Raw genomic sequence first — 15,707 nt, forward strand, 5'->3', positions numbered from 1 at the left:
ATCATACAGTTTATAAATCCCTTTTTTATTTTCACACATTCTAAGCCGAACAATTTTCTTTGTAAGAGTTATCTCCCTATTCACTGTTTATCAAGTGTGTGCATCTTCTTCGTAACAAAAACATATATCGACAAAATTTTTTTTCTAAATTGTTCGTCACACCCTCAGGAATTTTTGGCTAATTTGGATCGAAGGGATTCGATGTAATTTTATAGGAGTTATCTACCTTTACCAAATAAATTTGTCAATAGGTTTTTTTAACTCATAAACCGTTAACCGTATAACCATTGAATCTTTTTATTTGAGACACGTAGGTCCTAACTTAGAAAATGAAGTCAAGGTCAAAGGTCAAAGTCAAGTTCTCAATTTTGACTTTTCCTTGTTTTTGCATTTTCTCCAACACTTTTAAAGATATAGATATAAAAGAACAAGTGCAACATGTTTGCTTTATTGTAATGAAGATATGTAACATTTGGTTTGAAACAATCTAATGACGTCTTATAGGAGTTAGTGCCCCTGAAATGTCTAATTATAAGGTTAATTGATTATTACTTCAACTTGGTTCATTATAAAGTCATATGTGACCTTTTACAAAAGGTTGGGTGACATATGAACTTGAAAAATGACACCCGGAGGTGACCTTTAGAAAACCGGAAGTATCCATTTTTGTACTTTCTTCATCGAAAAATACTCGGAATCCATATATTTTGTAATATGAATACATAAACTTATCACTAAAGACCAGAAGTGACTTTCGATAAACCGGAAGTGGCCAATTATCTCCTGGTTTACAGGCAAAAGTATATAGAAACTATATTTTTTTTGGAATCAGTGTGAAAGAAGCTATCATATGAGACCGGAAGTGACATTCACTTCACCAGAAGAAGCACATTATCTCCCTTATTTCACTCAAAAGTATATAGAAACCATTTATTTATCGCATCAGTATAAAGAAACTTATGATAGGATGCCAATTTTAACTTTGAGTAAACCGAAACTAGCTTTTTTTCAATAACTTTGAAAATTGATGTGGAAAGACCTTCAATTGCTCTCTGAACAATTGGTTTTTAATTATTATTATTATTGCTTCGCAAAAAAGTGTTATTTTTTTTTTATTAAATGTACTTTTCCGATACATTTATCAAAAGAGGAGTCTATCCATGTAGTAACGTATTTGATTTCCCTAAATTTTAATAAATTAAGGGTATTCTACAAACATGTGTCATGCATTCTGAAAATGGTGTCATTCCTCTTATTTATTTACACGCGATCGTTACCAGTGGTGACGGAATGTCATTCGCGCAGGATGGCTTCTGACCACCAGTCAGAGTATCGGTACTTGAAAAAAATAAATGATACATTTTGAATGGAACAATTAAGTTCCTATATATTAAGAACTTGTACAAACACTATCAGCCAGATTTACTTTAATTGACTGTTCTCCTCTTTAGATTTTAAAGTTTTCGGTTCGATACTCCAGTTCTAGTATTTCTCATCAAAATAAGTTTGAATCGAGCGTCCCTGGGGAAAGTAATTTGAGAAACAGGAACTCTTGTCATGCACAAGCAAATGATATGACATTACATGTTTATATATACACAGCAAGATTATAACATTTACTGCAGACACTACCAAAAGAAAACAACTGCAATCAGCTTTATTCAGAAAATAATTTTGAAACTGGTATTTTGTATGAACAACAAATAACTTAAATGTCAAGAAAAGCTAATTTTTATACTGAAAGATGGCGGTAAATTCCAACGTTAAATTTTATGTTTAAAAAAAACACCTTTTAATAGACGTATGAACAGATCTTCAATTATCTAAATGTCTTTCACAGGCATATCCAGTTGGATACGTACAAGGCCTGTCATTCCAACCATAATTGCTCTTGTGGCAACTCTTATTACAGTAGTTTGCACAGTTTTCTCCTCTACCACCATTTGGTTCCCCAGATTGCCAATTGGTATAAGTACTAGAAGACCCAGTATTCCAGCGCCATTGTCCTTCGCTTTTACTGTCGGTAAGTCCAATCCATACGTCGTCTGTTTAAGTAAAGAATAATAAATACATTTAAATTTGAATCAAGTTTTATATCAGTTCACCCCGTATTTCATTTTCTACATTTCGTTCCTAGTGCTATCAACATAACTGATGTGTGAGAGAGAGAGAGAGAGAGAGAGAGAGAGAGAGAGAGAGAGAGAGAGAGAGAGAGAGAGAGAGAGAGAGAGAGAGAGAGAGAGAGAGAGAGAGAGACAGACAGACAGAGAGAGAGAGAGATCATCCACCCTCTGTAGCGATTCAGCAGTAAACATTTTAATAAGAAAAATGATGGTTCCACCTCTTCTTTTTTAGGATCAAAGCAAATAATTATGGCAAAATATAGAAAAAGGCCATCTTTTTAAATTACTAAATAAATAAAGACTGACAAAATAGTCTTCTTTTCAGATAGTAACATTGATATTTACATATTTACATTTTGCAAGAATAAAAAAAAAACCAGGGCAAAAAGAAAAAACAGCGAAAGACAAATAAAAGACCACAAAACATTAAGTAGAAAATTAAATATGAGTAACACGAACCAAACAAAAACTAGTTCTATTTTCACTAGTATCACCCGTCGTGTGATTAGTTACAAGTAAAACTACTTTCTTTGGTCGCATTGGGTGATATAACAATTCACCGTTTCAGAATATAATGCATTCTGGGTAATATTTTTAAAAGCGTGTCCATGGCGTTAAATCACTAAATCACTGGGTCGTGTTTTAATAGATTTTAGTCTCTGATGCATGATTTTTTATTGTTAATTGTTTTTGGCTTTTAAATAGCTTTCAGTAACTGCGAGTACTCTCAAATCGTACTTTCGTGTTAATATTCGACATGTCGACACAATTTGTAATGTATTTCTGTAATTCAATGTTTACTTATTTTGTGTTATATCTCGTCTCACTATTTGTTTGTTTTAATGTATTTTTGATAGAGTTAAGCCATTTCAATTGATATTTTATAGTGTGTCTTTTTATGTTGTAATTTGACACTACTGTCTCAGGTTAGGGAGAAGGTTGGCGCCTGTTAAAACGTTTAAACCCGCTGCATTTTTATGCATCTGTCCTAAGTCAGGAGCCTGTTGGTCAATGGTTGTCGTTTGTTGGTGTTGTTCCTATGTGTTTCTCGTTTCTCGTTTTTTATATAGATTAGTCCGTTGGTTTTCCTGTTTGAATTGTTTTACACTGGTCATTTTGAGGCCCTTTATAGCTTGCTGTTCGGTGTGAGCCAAGGCTCCGTGTTGAAGGCCGTACTTTGACCTATAATTGTTAAATTTTTATACACTGTGACTTGGATGGAGAGTTGTCTCATTGGCACTTATAGCACATCTTCTTATTTATATAAAACATACATCAAAACGTTGTGATTGGTTTAAACCGTACTAAACAATGGAAACACAACAAATTACGTAACGTTATTTTCATTTTGGTGCACAAACAATGATATTACCCATAGGCCTCTAGATTCCGAAAACGCGAATTGAAGAAACGAGGACAGGATTGTCACTACGGAACAGATGAGTAACTTGCAACGACAGTAATTATTGTAAAATTAAGGAATTTGGTCCCAAGTGCATTTCTACAATCCAAAGGTCCACGCATTTACCATTCAGGTAATTGTAATGATAGTATTGCAAAAGAAAATACCTTTCAACATTGACACCAACCATAAATTCTCTTGATCATTATCTACTTCAACAAGGTATCCGCCTCTATTTGCACATTCAATCTGAAACAAATATAGAAGTTACCATACATACATACATACATACATAGATAAGTACACAGTGTATGTGTCTGTTTGTGTAACTATCACTATATAGATAATATATATTTTTCTAATCATTTAAAGTAATGCAACCAGAAGAGGTAACTGTTCTGTCCATTACTGTTATAGTGATATAAGTGATTTTGTGAGGTTTAGGAATTTTTGTCAAATGTTCGGACTCCTCGGTTTTTTTCCTACGATACGAGGTAAAATATTTTGCCCCATAACACTCATTTTTCTTTTCAGATAAGACATCAATAGCTCATAAAAGGTCATTTACCAAAATTTAAGCAGATTCTAGATTTCCTTTATTTCGATTTCAGACCCAAATAATACCAATGCAAATACAAGGTAAAAGTCCGAGTCATCCTTTTTCTGCCATCTTTTAAAAAATTAAATATCTCGAAAAAGAACTCCATAACCTATCAATATTTTTAGCTTGTTTTGTTCCTTAACTAATGCTCTTATAGTATAATTTTTAAATTTTAGATTTTTAATTCTTTTTAGTTTCACCTAAGTACATCTGTAAAGTAGGAAGCGATTTATGTTGAGTCTGTGAATGGATAGTCGATTTTAAACAACAATAAAAACCCATAACAAAGAAGATAATGTGCAAATCATTTTGAAATTGATTGTTACAGCTTAACCTGACATCTATGTAGTGGAAACTAAAAATGTTTAAAAGAATGAACGGAACGCAGCATATAAAGAATATTTACATACCCTTGCGTTATTCCAAGTTGTCAAATTATAGCTAAAATAGTAACAACTATTTCCATGCAAGATCCAGTCGACGGGACAAACTACAATTTACATAAAACACTTCATATACCAAGCTTAATTTATTCTAACTATACAATGAATTAATGCAATATGGTCACTAGTATATTATGATAAGTTATTATGTATGATATCCTCGGCATGTCCCCTTTAGTTTGTTACTATCAAAGATATATCTAACAATTAGTCATGTAAATGCATTACTTTCTATGTTTTGCAATAACATATAGATTGATTGATTGATTGATGGTTGGTCAACGTCCAGTGGCAAATATTGTATGCATGCTGAAAACGAGAACAAATTATCAATTTATACAATAGGTATGTCCTGTAATATAGCCCGTTTCTTCTGAAAATGCCTGTATCAAGTTAAGAATATGGAAGTTGTTTTACTTGTTCCGTTGATTGATAGCGTTTGATTTTGACCATTTTATGGACTTTCCATTTTTAAATTTACCTTGGAGTTCGGTATTTTGTTATACTTTCCTTCGGTACCATACGAATCCTTTTTCTCTAACTTTATTTTACATACATACCTGCTTTTGGAGTACACTTTTTTTCTGCCTCTGCAATATATGCATTTATCTTTGCTACACCATCCTTTAAACCTAACAATAAAGATAAAGCCTTCTAATATATAGATTTAAAAAAATATACTGATTAAAAAAATTGTTTAAGAAATAGACTAAACATAACAATAAATAGACTATACTTTAAACACAACAATAGAAAATACTTGAACCACAACTTACTGTAAAATGTCTATACTTTAACCATATCAATAATATACTATACTTTAAACATAACAATGAATAGATTTTACTTTATCGATAACAATAAATAGACTATACTTTAAACATAATAATAAATAGATAGCCAGGGTAACAGATATGATTAAAAAATAAGATGCAATATTTACTCAACCAAGTTATTAAAGAGTTACTTCCGCAACTTGGAACTTTGAATTTAAAGTTTTGTAATTAAAATATATATTGCTAAACTGTTTTTACTCATTATAAAAGTACCGAAAAAAGCAATATATTGTTATTTCAAAATATGAAAATAAATGATATACAAGTGACAGCAAGTATTCACAAAAAAATTCTGAATTTGGATTAAAGAATATTGACAGACATATGTATGAATGCATTTAAAGTAGTATTACTTGGAAACTTCCGATTTGTATTACGGCTGAAATCAATATTTATTGCAAGTGGTTGATCACCTTTTTTAGTGGCAATTTTTCAAACAAAAATTGCTCACGTGGAATTCGGATTTTAGCAAAATGTTCAACCTAAACTTATTATTTGCAAAGAGTTGTTGAACAGACATAATGACATTAACGGTACCAATTTTTATGCACCAGATGCGCATTTCGACAACTAATGTCTCTTCAGTGATGATCGAGGCCGGAATATATGAAAACCCGAAACCTATAAAAAAAACTTTGGAAGAGCTGATCAAAACAAAAGTATTCTTTCAGTATAAATCTAAATCAAAATCAGTGTCTTACCTTTTAGGTTAGCACAATGAGTGTCACAATCAGTATCTACTGACAGTACAGCACCGCAGTTAAAGACAACAATAACAGCTACACACCAAAGGCACGTTGCGTTCATGGCTGTATTATCAGAATGCAAAGTAAAACTACAATATTTAACTTTTTATACAGTTTTACGACAAGCAAACTTCCTTCTCGTTTCAACGACAATTCTGTCCTCAATACGTTTCCTGTTTTTGCTAATTACATATCAGCTGCGTCGGATAGAAATCGACCTTATGCAAATGAATATAAATGAATATCAATAAATGTGTTGACCAAACAAACTCCCTGCAAAGTATGTAACTTTTCTGAAAATTGAGTAGATATAAGAACACATCAAAACAAACCAAAATTTATTTTATATTTACTATTTGAATGTTCCAAAATCATTAAAAGTCTTACACATGTACATGTTTATGTGCACTTGTATAAGGTCGATTTTTATCCGACGCAGCTTATATGTTACCTCTATGGTTTTGTACAAAAAGGTTGGCTAAACAAGGAAAATACTTAAAAATAATTGTTTAATAAAATGTAAAACTGTTCCTTGTCGTTAACCTTGATGTGATTTTTAAGAGTACATGTTAGAAGAACTGTTATTGATTTTTGAAAATTGATGACGAAAATAGAATAGAAAAAATACAGAACTCCAAGGAATCTAAATATAAAAACTTTCAAAAGGAGAAGATCTATACCTACATTGTGATATATATCTGTCTTAAGTCTTTATATATCAACATGCAATATGTCCTGTTTTTATATAGGTAATATATTTTGTGTTATTTTCATTTACATAATCTTTTTGCAATATTGATAGAAGAGTTAAACTTTGACAACGTTTTATAAATTTGCTTTCGAAAACTTTGGTCACGAGATTGCACGCTGAAGATTATTGCAGTCACTGTGGTGCACAAACAAATATCGTGTTCCCCCATTTTTTTCCTTTTTATAAATTGAGTACCTGTACTATGTAGACTTTCAACGTCTGATATATGAAGTCAATTTAAACTGAGTACTGTCCAGCAGTATTTCAGACAATTCAGTACTTTGTTGTGTTGTATAGCTAAATGACAACAACAGAAATGTATTTAAAGTAGACTTGAGCAGATCTTTGTTGACTTCAAGCAAATTGTTTAAACAGTACTGAATTTATCCAAGTAGATAAGTGACTGAAAGACTGAACATTACTTTTTAATCAATTCTTTAAAGACCTGATCAGATCAAAATGGCCGTTTAAGTTCAAAATCGATTTACTAGTGGATGTGTGTGGGTGTGGGATCTTCATTTTCAATTTTGTAGTCTATCTTCTTACTGATGTGAAGCGCTTAAATTGTTTTGTGGTAGCGTGGTTGCCTGAAGTGTTGGAAGCCAATGATTTGATATCTCCGATCCTGTCAAAGCAAAGACTTGAAAAAGACGAGTTACTTTAAAAGCATAGTTTACCCTAACATTTAACTGAAATTTCTCTTTTAATTTAACATTTCAAATTTTGTCTGTTTTCAAGTTGTGGTGTGATAAAATTAAGAAGAAAGAGGGTGTTTACCACATTTCGTCACAATAGATGCAGTTTCGACGCCAGGAAGATTTTCTGTCGCAAATATAGAGCGAATGCAAGTACCAACTAAATAATTTACCGCAAAGATTGTCAATATAAACAACAAATTTCATATAAATATGTTTGCGGTACTTATATGCGCTCAATATTTCCAACAAACAAGTTTGTGTGAAATATGCAAATTTTGTCTTTTTTTGTAGAAACATTTCTGTTAATTAATATTAATGATATTTCGAAGACTTTACTCATTCTTAACGAATATTTCAAAGCTTAAATCACATAGTTTTGAATATTTCATTTTTGTTGACCGAAATGGGCCCTTACTCCTTTGATGCGTCTCCGCTAAACCATCGGCATTTAGGAGTAAAAGCATAGACAGGTTGGCCCAAAGTCAGAATAATGTGTCCGGGTGGGGTAGCATGGTGTTGAAAAAGCAGGGTTCATATTAGTATAACATTAATCTGTTGTCGTCCTTAATATCAATTTAATATTTCCCTAGATACCGGTGGTAAAACATTCCTCTATTAATCAGTATAATTGATGTTTCACTGTATAACAATACAACACTAAGCAAAATCAAATAACTGCATCAAATACATGTATTCTTATGAGTTGTATAATTTGTGCATTAATTCTTTTTATCAATAAACATAATTCTTTTAAATATGTTCAAGATTCACTTCAAACTGTTACATTTATCGGTTGATACAGTGCATTTTGCCCGCAACTCGTGTTTTATCTGACGTTGGTTATTGTCAGAAAAATGTTACTTTTTGTATGAAATTTTAGTTTTTTTGCCCGCATATTTTGCCTTTTGCCTTTTTATCCATTGCTTTTTTGTCCGAAAATGTAATTTTTTGTCAGCAAATTTTGCTTTTTTCCGTTGCTTTTGTCCGACTTGCTATTTGTCCGATTTGCTACTTGTTCGATTTGCTTTTTGTACAAACGTTTTGGTTTTTGTCCGAAACTTGATCTTTTTTGTGGTCGCCCGATATTCCGACATCCTATTGTTCCGACGCCTCATACGTCCGACATCCCATCTGTCCGACACCCCATTATGCCGACATCCCAATAGTCCGACATTGGTAAATCAAATTTCATAGAATCGGTGTTTATGTGGTAACTGTTATTTTAACTACTCATTCTGTAAAGCCGAGGGTTGACTTTGGAAATGTATTCATCCTTTGACTTCTCGCGTCCGACAGTAAAACCCTTGTTAAAATGCGGCGTCTGTTTGGCTGTTCGGGCTGTATTTATTCGCAGCTTCGTCCGGTCAGAGCGGAGACGTTGAAACCAATGCCTCGTGCGTTTATTGTGGGTGCCACGTTCACTGCACATTAACACATGTTAAAGAACCCTTTCAACAACCTTCTGAGGAATCCTTTTGGGGTACCTGCTGCAAGACAAAAAGTTCTGCCCTTAAATATAACTCATTTACCCTCATTGTTCCAGTGGCAGTCAACTCATTGGCCCTTCACCCCAGTTTGCCTACTTGGCAGACCTACAGAATTTTTAATGTGTTCTTGTCCGAAAATGCGCTAATTTTTTGCGATTGAATAAAAGTACTACATTAAAATGATATCGAAGAAGTGTCCTTAGTTTTTCCGTCTCAAGCTCACGCAATCTAGTCATGATAGTCTCCGATATGGTTCAAACTGCAAATAAAGTGTTACCATGAAATGGAATAAGTGTTATCCAAGCATAGTGACGTTAGTTTACTAACAGCGACTTAGATTTGTTAATTCCGTATTCATAAAGGACCAAACTGTTTTTCTGTACAATACATTCATGACATTATGATATCGTAAATTTGTTGTCTCTTTAAAATCACAATTAAGTAATTGGTGTTCTGTTCTTTTTGGGTTAACAAAGAAAAAAAGCTATCATAATGGATTTAACATCAAAGGCTAATACGTCGTGTGAAAATCACTATGTAACAACCCATACAACCATTTTTGATATTGCCATTGAAAAATTACAGACGAGCTTTAGGAGTACAAAAATAAAGCAAAAACAAGACTTTAAAACATGTATCAATTCATTTTCCCAAAAAATATATACATTTGTGAAAGATAGGAAACATCAACTTTTGCCAATCCACTGGCAGATTACCATATGTATGCTTCAACAGATGCTAAACCACTCCAACTAGTTTAGTCAGACATTTCGGATCAGTTCTTGTCAAAACTGTGAACTAACTTTCGGTCACAGCTAAATGTCGTGGTTCATTTCTGTGTAAGAAATGATTTAGAACTGAACGAGAAAAGTGAAAAATAATTCAAATTATATCCCGGAAATTGTTTCATATATGTATTTTAAACCTCCCGGATTAATTTTTCTTTTTCTGCGTCTTAAAAATGTACAGGAACAGTCATTATCCGTTTGTTGGTTAAACTAATATGATAAGTGTTTTCCTGTTTTGCAAGTGACCTTGTTCTCCCATACTAGACCGAAAATAACCTCAAGGTTAAGTTCATTATAATTTTTAATTCTTACTACTAGTATTTCACTCAGTAGCAGTAAATACAAATGTAAAGTCTCAACTAAGATTGATCTGTCATCCTGTACACAAATATGCGAGATAAGAAGGCGATTGTAAAAGGGAACAATATGGACCAATCTGATATTAGGAGCAATATTTCTTCCTTTCTGGATTTGAATATTTCAGTTTCACATATAAAACCGCATGCTAAACTTGACGAAAAAGAGACGATTTTTCGTTCCCTATTGGTCATTTTCAAATTTAAGACGATGATGTTCCTTTGGCCCATCGTGCGGTGTTTTTATTTCCCTACTAGTTCGTTACGAATGTGTCTGTAGTGACTTATTAGATTTCAATAACCGTCAACTATGTATACTAGTAACTGGTTAATTATCAATCAGGGATTTTTCTACAAAAATTAATCAACACCTTTGCTGAATTCTTTCAAAGATGGTCCGGGGACACATTTATCGTCCTCTGATTTTCGTTGTCTTTGTCCACAACATAGTCCTTAGTTTGGACAGTGGATAACTTGCCTTTTTTTTCACTTAGTTCCAAATGTTATTTCTTTATATTATAATGCCTAAAATAGTAAATATATGGGGTGCAATTACATGTTAAAACATACGTTTGGTTTATGAGTTTTAAAGATCAGTGGTGATTTAGTCCAGTTGATAAGGTAAAAAACTAATACGACTGAAGCACAAACTAAATCATAAACCATAACAGAAAATTATCCATAATTTGATTTACAGCTTGTATACCTTTCTTTATATTATATAATTGTCCCAAACGTAGTACACTTCACTGTAAACATCTTTAAGAAAACGCAGGTGTGATTTTTTCATTTTCATTTATTGTCTGAAATGGCATGGAGTAATAGTAATAAGCTGAAATCAATTACATTTTTCAATGTTATAAGTGATCATACATTTTCTGGTTACAATTAATGGTAATTGAATCAATTACTCTGCGAAAAAACAGGTGTAATCAGGATTACTTTTATATCTAAAACAAATTACATCGGGCTATATATATCATAAGTTGGTCAAATCGATGCAATTTTTATAGGCATTCCAGCAACGTTTTGTCATTAAAGCTTACACATTTTAGAATTGTCCTCCAAATCGATATATATCGCTTTGGCTTAATAGGCTTATTTGTAAAGAAACTTCTTAGTGAAATCGTGGTAGTGTGCTCGCCTCGACAACCAATGGCTAATACATCGTGTGAAAATCATTCTGTAACAACCCATACTACTATCTTGGATATTGCCATTGAAAAATTACAGACGAGCTTTAGGAGTACAAAAATAAAGCAAAAACAAGACTTTAAAACATGTACCAATTAATTTTCAAAAACAAAATATACATTCGTGACAGATAGGAAACATCAACTTTTGCCAATCCACTTGCAGATTACCATATGTATGCTATAACAGAAGCTAAACCAATCCGACTAGTTCAATCAGACATTTCGGATCAGTTCTTGGCAAAACTGTGAACTAACTTTCGGTCACAGCTGAATGTCGTGGTTCATTTCTGTGTAAGAAATGATTACGAACTGTACGAGAAAAGTGAAAAATAATTCAAATTATATCCCGGAAATTGTTTCATATACTATGTACTTTAAACCTCCCGGATTAATTTTTCTGCGTCTTAAAATGTATAGGAACAGTCATTATCCGTTTGTTGGATAAACTGACATGATACGTGTTTTCCTGTTTTGCAAGTGACCTTGTTCTTCCGTACTAGACCGAAAATAACCTCAAGGTTAAGTTCATTATAATATTTAATTCTTACTACTAGTATTTCACTCAGAAGCAATTAATACAAATGTAAAGTCTCAACTAAGATTGATCTGTCATCCTGTACACAAATATGCGAGACGAGAAGGCGATTGTAAAAGTAACAATATGGATCAATCTGATATGAGGAGCAATATATGTTCCTTTCTGGATTTGAATATTTCAGTTTCACATATAAAACCGCATGCTAAACTTGACGAAAAAGAGACGATTTTTTGTTCCCTATTGGTCATTTTCAAATTTAAGACGATGATGTTCCTTTGGTCCCATCTTGCGGTGTTTTTATTTCCCTACTAGTTCGTTATGAATGTGTCTGTAGTGACTTATTAGATTTCAATAACCGTCAACTATGTATACTAGTAACTGGTTAATTATCAATCAGGGATTTTTCTACAACAAATTTATCAAAACCTTTGCTGAATTCTTTCAAAGATGGTCCGGGGACACATTTATCGTCCTCTGATTTTCGTTGTCTTTGTTCACGAATATAGTCTCTAGTTTGGACAGTAGATAACTTGCCATATTTTTTTCATTTAGCTTCAAATGTTATTTCTTTATATTATTATGCTTAAAAAAGTAAGTATATGGGGTGAAATTACATGTAAAAACATAAGTTTGGGTTATGAATTTAAAAGATCAGTAATGATTTGGTCCAGTTGATAAGGTAAAAAACTAGTACGACTGAAGCAAAACTGAATCATAAACCTTAACAGAAAATTGTGCATAATTTTGATTTAGAGCTGGTAGACCTTTCTTTATATTATATAATTGTCCCAAAAGTAGTACACTTCACTGTAAAAATCTTTTTTTTGATTATCATTTATTGTCTGAAATGGCATGGAGTAATAGTAATAAGCTGAAATCAATTACATTTTTCAATGTTATCAGTGATCATACATTTTCTGATTACAATTAATGGTATTTGAATCAATTTCTCTGCAAAATCAAGTATAATCAGGATTACTTTTATATCTAAAACAAATTACATCGGGCTATAGATATCATAAATTGGTCAAATCGCTGCAATTTGTATAGGCATTCCTGCAACATTTAGTCATTAAAGCTTACAAATTTTAGAATTGTCCTCCAAATCGATATATATCTCTTTGGCTTAATAGGCTTATTTGTAAAGAACCTTCTTAGTGATATCGTGGTAGCTGCTCGCCTCGAGTGTGGGTATTCTTGAGTTCGTTATCTACCAAACCAAAGACTTTAAAATTGGCATTTGCTGCTTCTCCGGGTGAGTACGCGACATCAAGAAGTAAGAGCAAAGCCTGGTCGACTCAGAGTCAGAAAACTGTGTCTGAGTAAGGTGATATTTCTTCCTGTGGATAGTAAGCTTGTGAACTTTACGTTGAAAATCCAATTCAGTGTGAAGATTTAGTACAAAGCAGGGCAACATTCATATTGCAATAACAGATTCTCGTAATGAAAATTCATTTAATTTGCCACTAGACGCTAAACAGTCATCCAGCATCATATAATTATCCTGGTGTTGTTCAATCGCTGCATTTTGTAAAGGCATTCCAACAAAAATTTAAAAAGTAAAAAAAGGAATAGGAAAAGAGTGTTGATAAATAGTATTCTGCATCAAAAATACATTTTGACTATTAGAAATGTATCATTCTTGTCCTTCACACAGATTTTCGATACATAAAAGCATCCAATTTTTCATTTTTTGTTTTTCATTTTTTGCATTGGGTGCCTGTAACGAAGAGAGCAACAACCAATCCAAACTTATTTTGAGTTTATATTTATCTGTAAGTATTTGCAATGTAAGTTTTTAAATTAGAAAGTGACCAAATTTCAAACACCGGCGGGTTCTTAAGAAGCAAGAGCCTTTATTTCCCTGTTTGTTTTATAGTGCAGCGAACCAGTATGTCTTACCTTTGTTTGGGATGCTAATAACAGAACCAATAAATGTTCTTGGACTCTTAAATAATATAACTTTCTACAGTGTTTCGTCATTTGGTCTCTGGTAGCAATCTTACCACATCTTCTTATCTTTATATACTAGCACTAACGTGAAAGAAATTGATTAAATCTCAAGAAAGTCTCTAGTAAAGCATGTTATATGTTAATTTTTCTTTTCAATGCGTTTTAAACTTTGGTGAGATTATTTAGGGTCCTTTTTTTTGCGGTATGAAGTGGTTTCGCAAGATGTCAATAAGATGTTTTGGATATTATATCGAACAGTTATTGAGCTTTTGAAACTCAACCTGTTTAGCCGTAGACTATCTTTTATAAGAGTTATCTCCCAAAACACTGTTTTTCTTGTTATTGTATCCCCTCCGTAACCGAAAAAGATAGCGACAAAAATTCGTTTTCCTAATTGTTCGTTACATTCTCATATTTGGCTGATTTAAACCGAAGCAATTCAATGACATCTTATATGAGTTATTTACCCTTTACAATCTAATTTGTTGGTATGTTTTGTCCGTACACCGTATGGACCTAGGATTTTTGGTCGTTGAGCCTTGACTCATAATATACTATCAAGGCCAGAGGTCAAGGACATGTTCTTAATTTTGACTCTTGCCTGTTTGAGACCAGAAGTGACCTTCAATAAACCGGAAGTAGCTAATTATCTCCCTTATAACAGGCAAAAGTACATAGAAACCAGTTATCTACGGAATCAGTGTAATAAAGCTATCATTTGAGACCGGATGTGACATTTTCCTTACCGGAAGTATAAAATAATCTCTCTTATTTCATTCAAAATTATATAGAAACCATGTATTTCAAGAAGCTGTATGAATAAAGATTTCACATGTGACCGAAAGTGACCTTTTTAAAACCGGAAGTAACAAATTATCTGCCTCATATCAGACAAAAGTATCTAGAAACCATATATTTGTTTTAATCAGTATGAAGAAACCTTTGATTGGACGCCAATAGTAACTTTGAATAAACCGGAAGTAGCTTCATATCAATTATTTAGAAATTTAATGTGGAAAGACCTTTCATTGTTCTCTGAACATTTGGTTTTTAATTTTCAACTAAAGTTCCTTTTCCCAATTGACATTTTTAGCAAAAATCACTCAACTGATTAGACATTCATACCCTATATAGATCTGTCACTTTTTAATGTATGACTGTGTGTAAAACAATAAAACAATTGATTTAAGCATGACAAAAAATAGATAGGAAAGCTGATATTTTCAAACATTTTTCCAAAGCCCACAACTAAGGTAGAAATCGCTCAACCTCAATGAACCTCATTCTATCGCTTAGTAACTTCCGATGATATGATAATGTACCAAAGCAAAAGAAAATGCGAAAAACTCAGATGTTTGAGCAATTCCTTATTCCAAAGGTAAAATTGTTTTGCTAATTTCTTTACCCTAATGTCACTTGGTTACTTCTGATGATATGAAATGGCTACTGACGGACGTACTAATCTTGAGTGCAAATCTATAGTTCTCTTCGTCTTTGCCGGAAGGGAAATAACCAAAGTACTGACGTACGATTTACTCGAATAGTCCTAAGTTCGAAATATTTTAATTTAATTTTTAAGACCAATGCGCAAAAATATAGTCAATTTAGACAGGTCAAAATTTAAAATCTTAAATGTTTTAATCAGTACCTGTCTTTTAAAAAATGAAATCTCAAAATTTCTCTTCAGAACGGTCAATTTAATATATAAATATATATTAAACGACTATTTTCTTTGAATTTCAAAGTTAGGGACCATTTTATCCTTTCTGTTAAAAAAAATTAAGACAGA

General features: G+C 32.5%; 1 protein-coding gene across 1 annotated transcript; it reads right to left on the reverse strand.

Annotated features, from left to right (window-relative positions):
* Window positions 1–1,641: 1,641 nt before the first annotated feature.
* LOC127723637 (perlucin-like protein) lies at window positions 1,642–6,315 on the reverse strand. The gene is made up of 5 exons (XM_052230338.1): window positions 6,107–6,315; window positions 5,130–5,201; window positions 4,537–4,616; window positions 3,693–3,774; window positions 1,642–2,045 (listed from the first exon to the last, which is right to left on the reverse strand). The coding sequence occupies exons 1-5, from the start codon at window positions 6,210–6,212 to the stop codon at window positions 1,816–1,818; spliced, it is 570 nt and encodes a 189-aa protein (XP_052086298.1). The 5' UTR covers window positions 6,213–6,315; the 3' UTR covers window positions 1,642–1,815.
* Between the last annotated feature and the right edge of the window lie 9,392 nt (window positions 6,316–15,707).

This window comes from Mytilus californianus, unplaced genomic scaffold (assembly GCF_021869535.1).
Source record: "Mytilus californianus isolate M0D057914Y unplaced genomic scaffold, xbMytCali1.0.p SCAF_13, whole genome shotgun sequence".
NCBI lineage: Eukaryota > Metazoa > Mollusca > Bivalvia > Mytilida > Mytilidae > Mytilus > Mytilus californianus.

What these genes read in the sequence shown, in the direction of transcription:
- LOC127723637 (XM_052230338.1), bottom strand. Translation starts at nt 6,212, where the DNA reads ATGAACGCAACGTGCCTTTGGTGTGTAGCTGTTATTGTTGTCTTTAAC. An exon ending in AAAGTGTACTCCAAAAGCAG is followed by an intron (nt 4,617 to 5,129) that starts GTATGTATGTAA and finishes TGTAAATTGTAG; the next exon opens with TTTGTCCCGTCGACTGGATC. An exon ending in GTTGGTGTCAATGTTGAAAG is followed by an intron (nt 2,046 to 3,692) that starts GTATTTTCTTTT and finishes TTACTTAAACAG; the next exon opens with ACGACGTATGGATTGGACTT.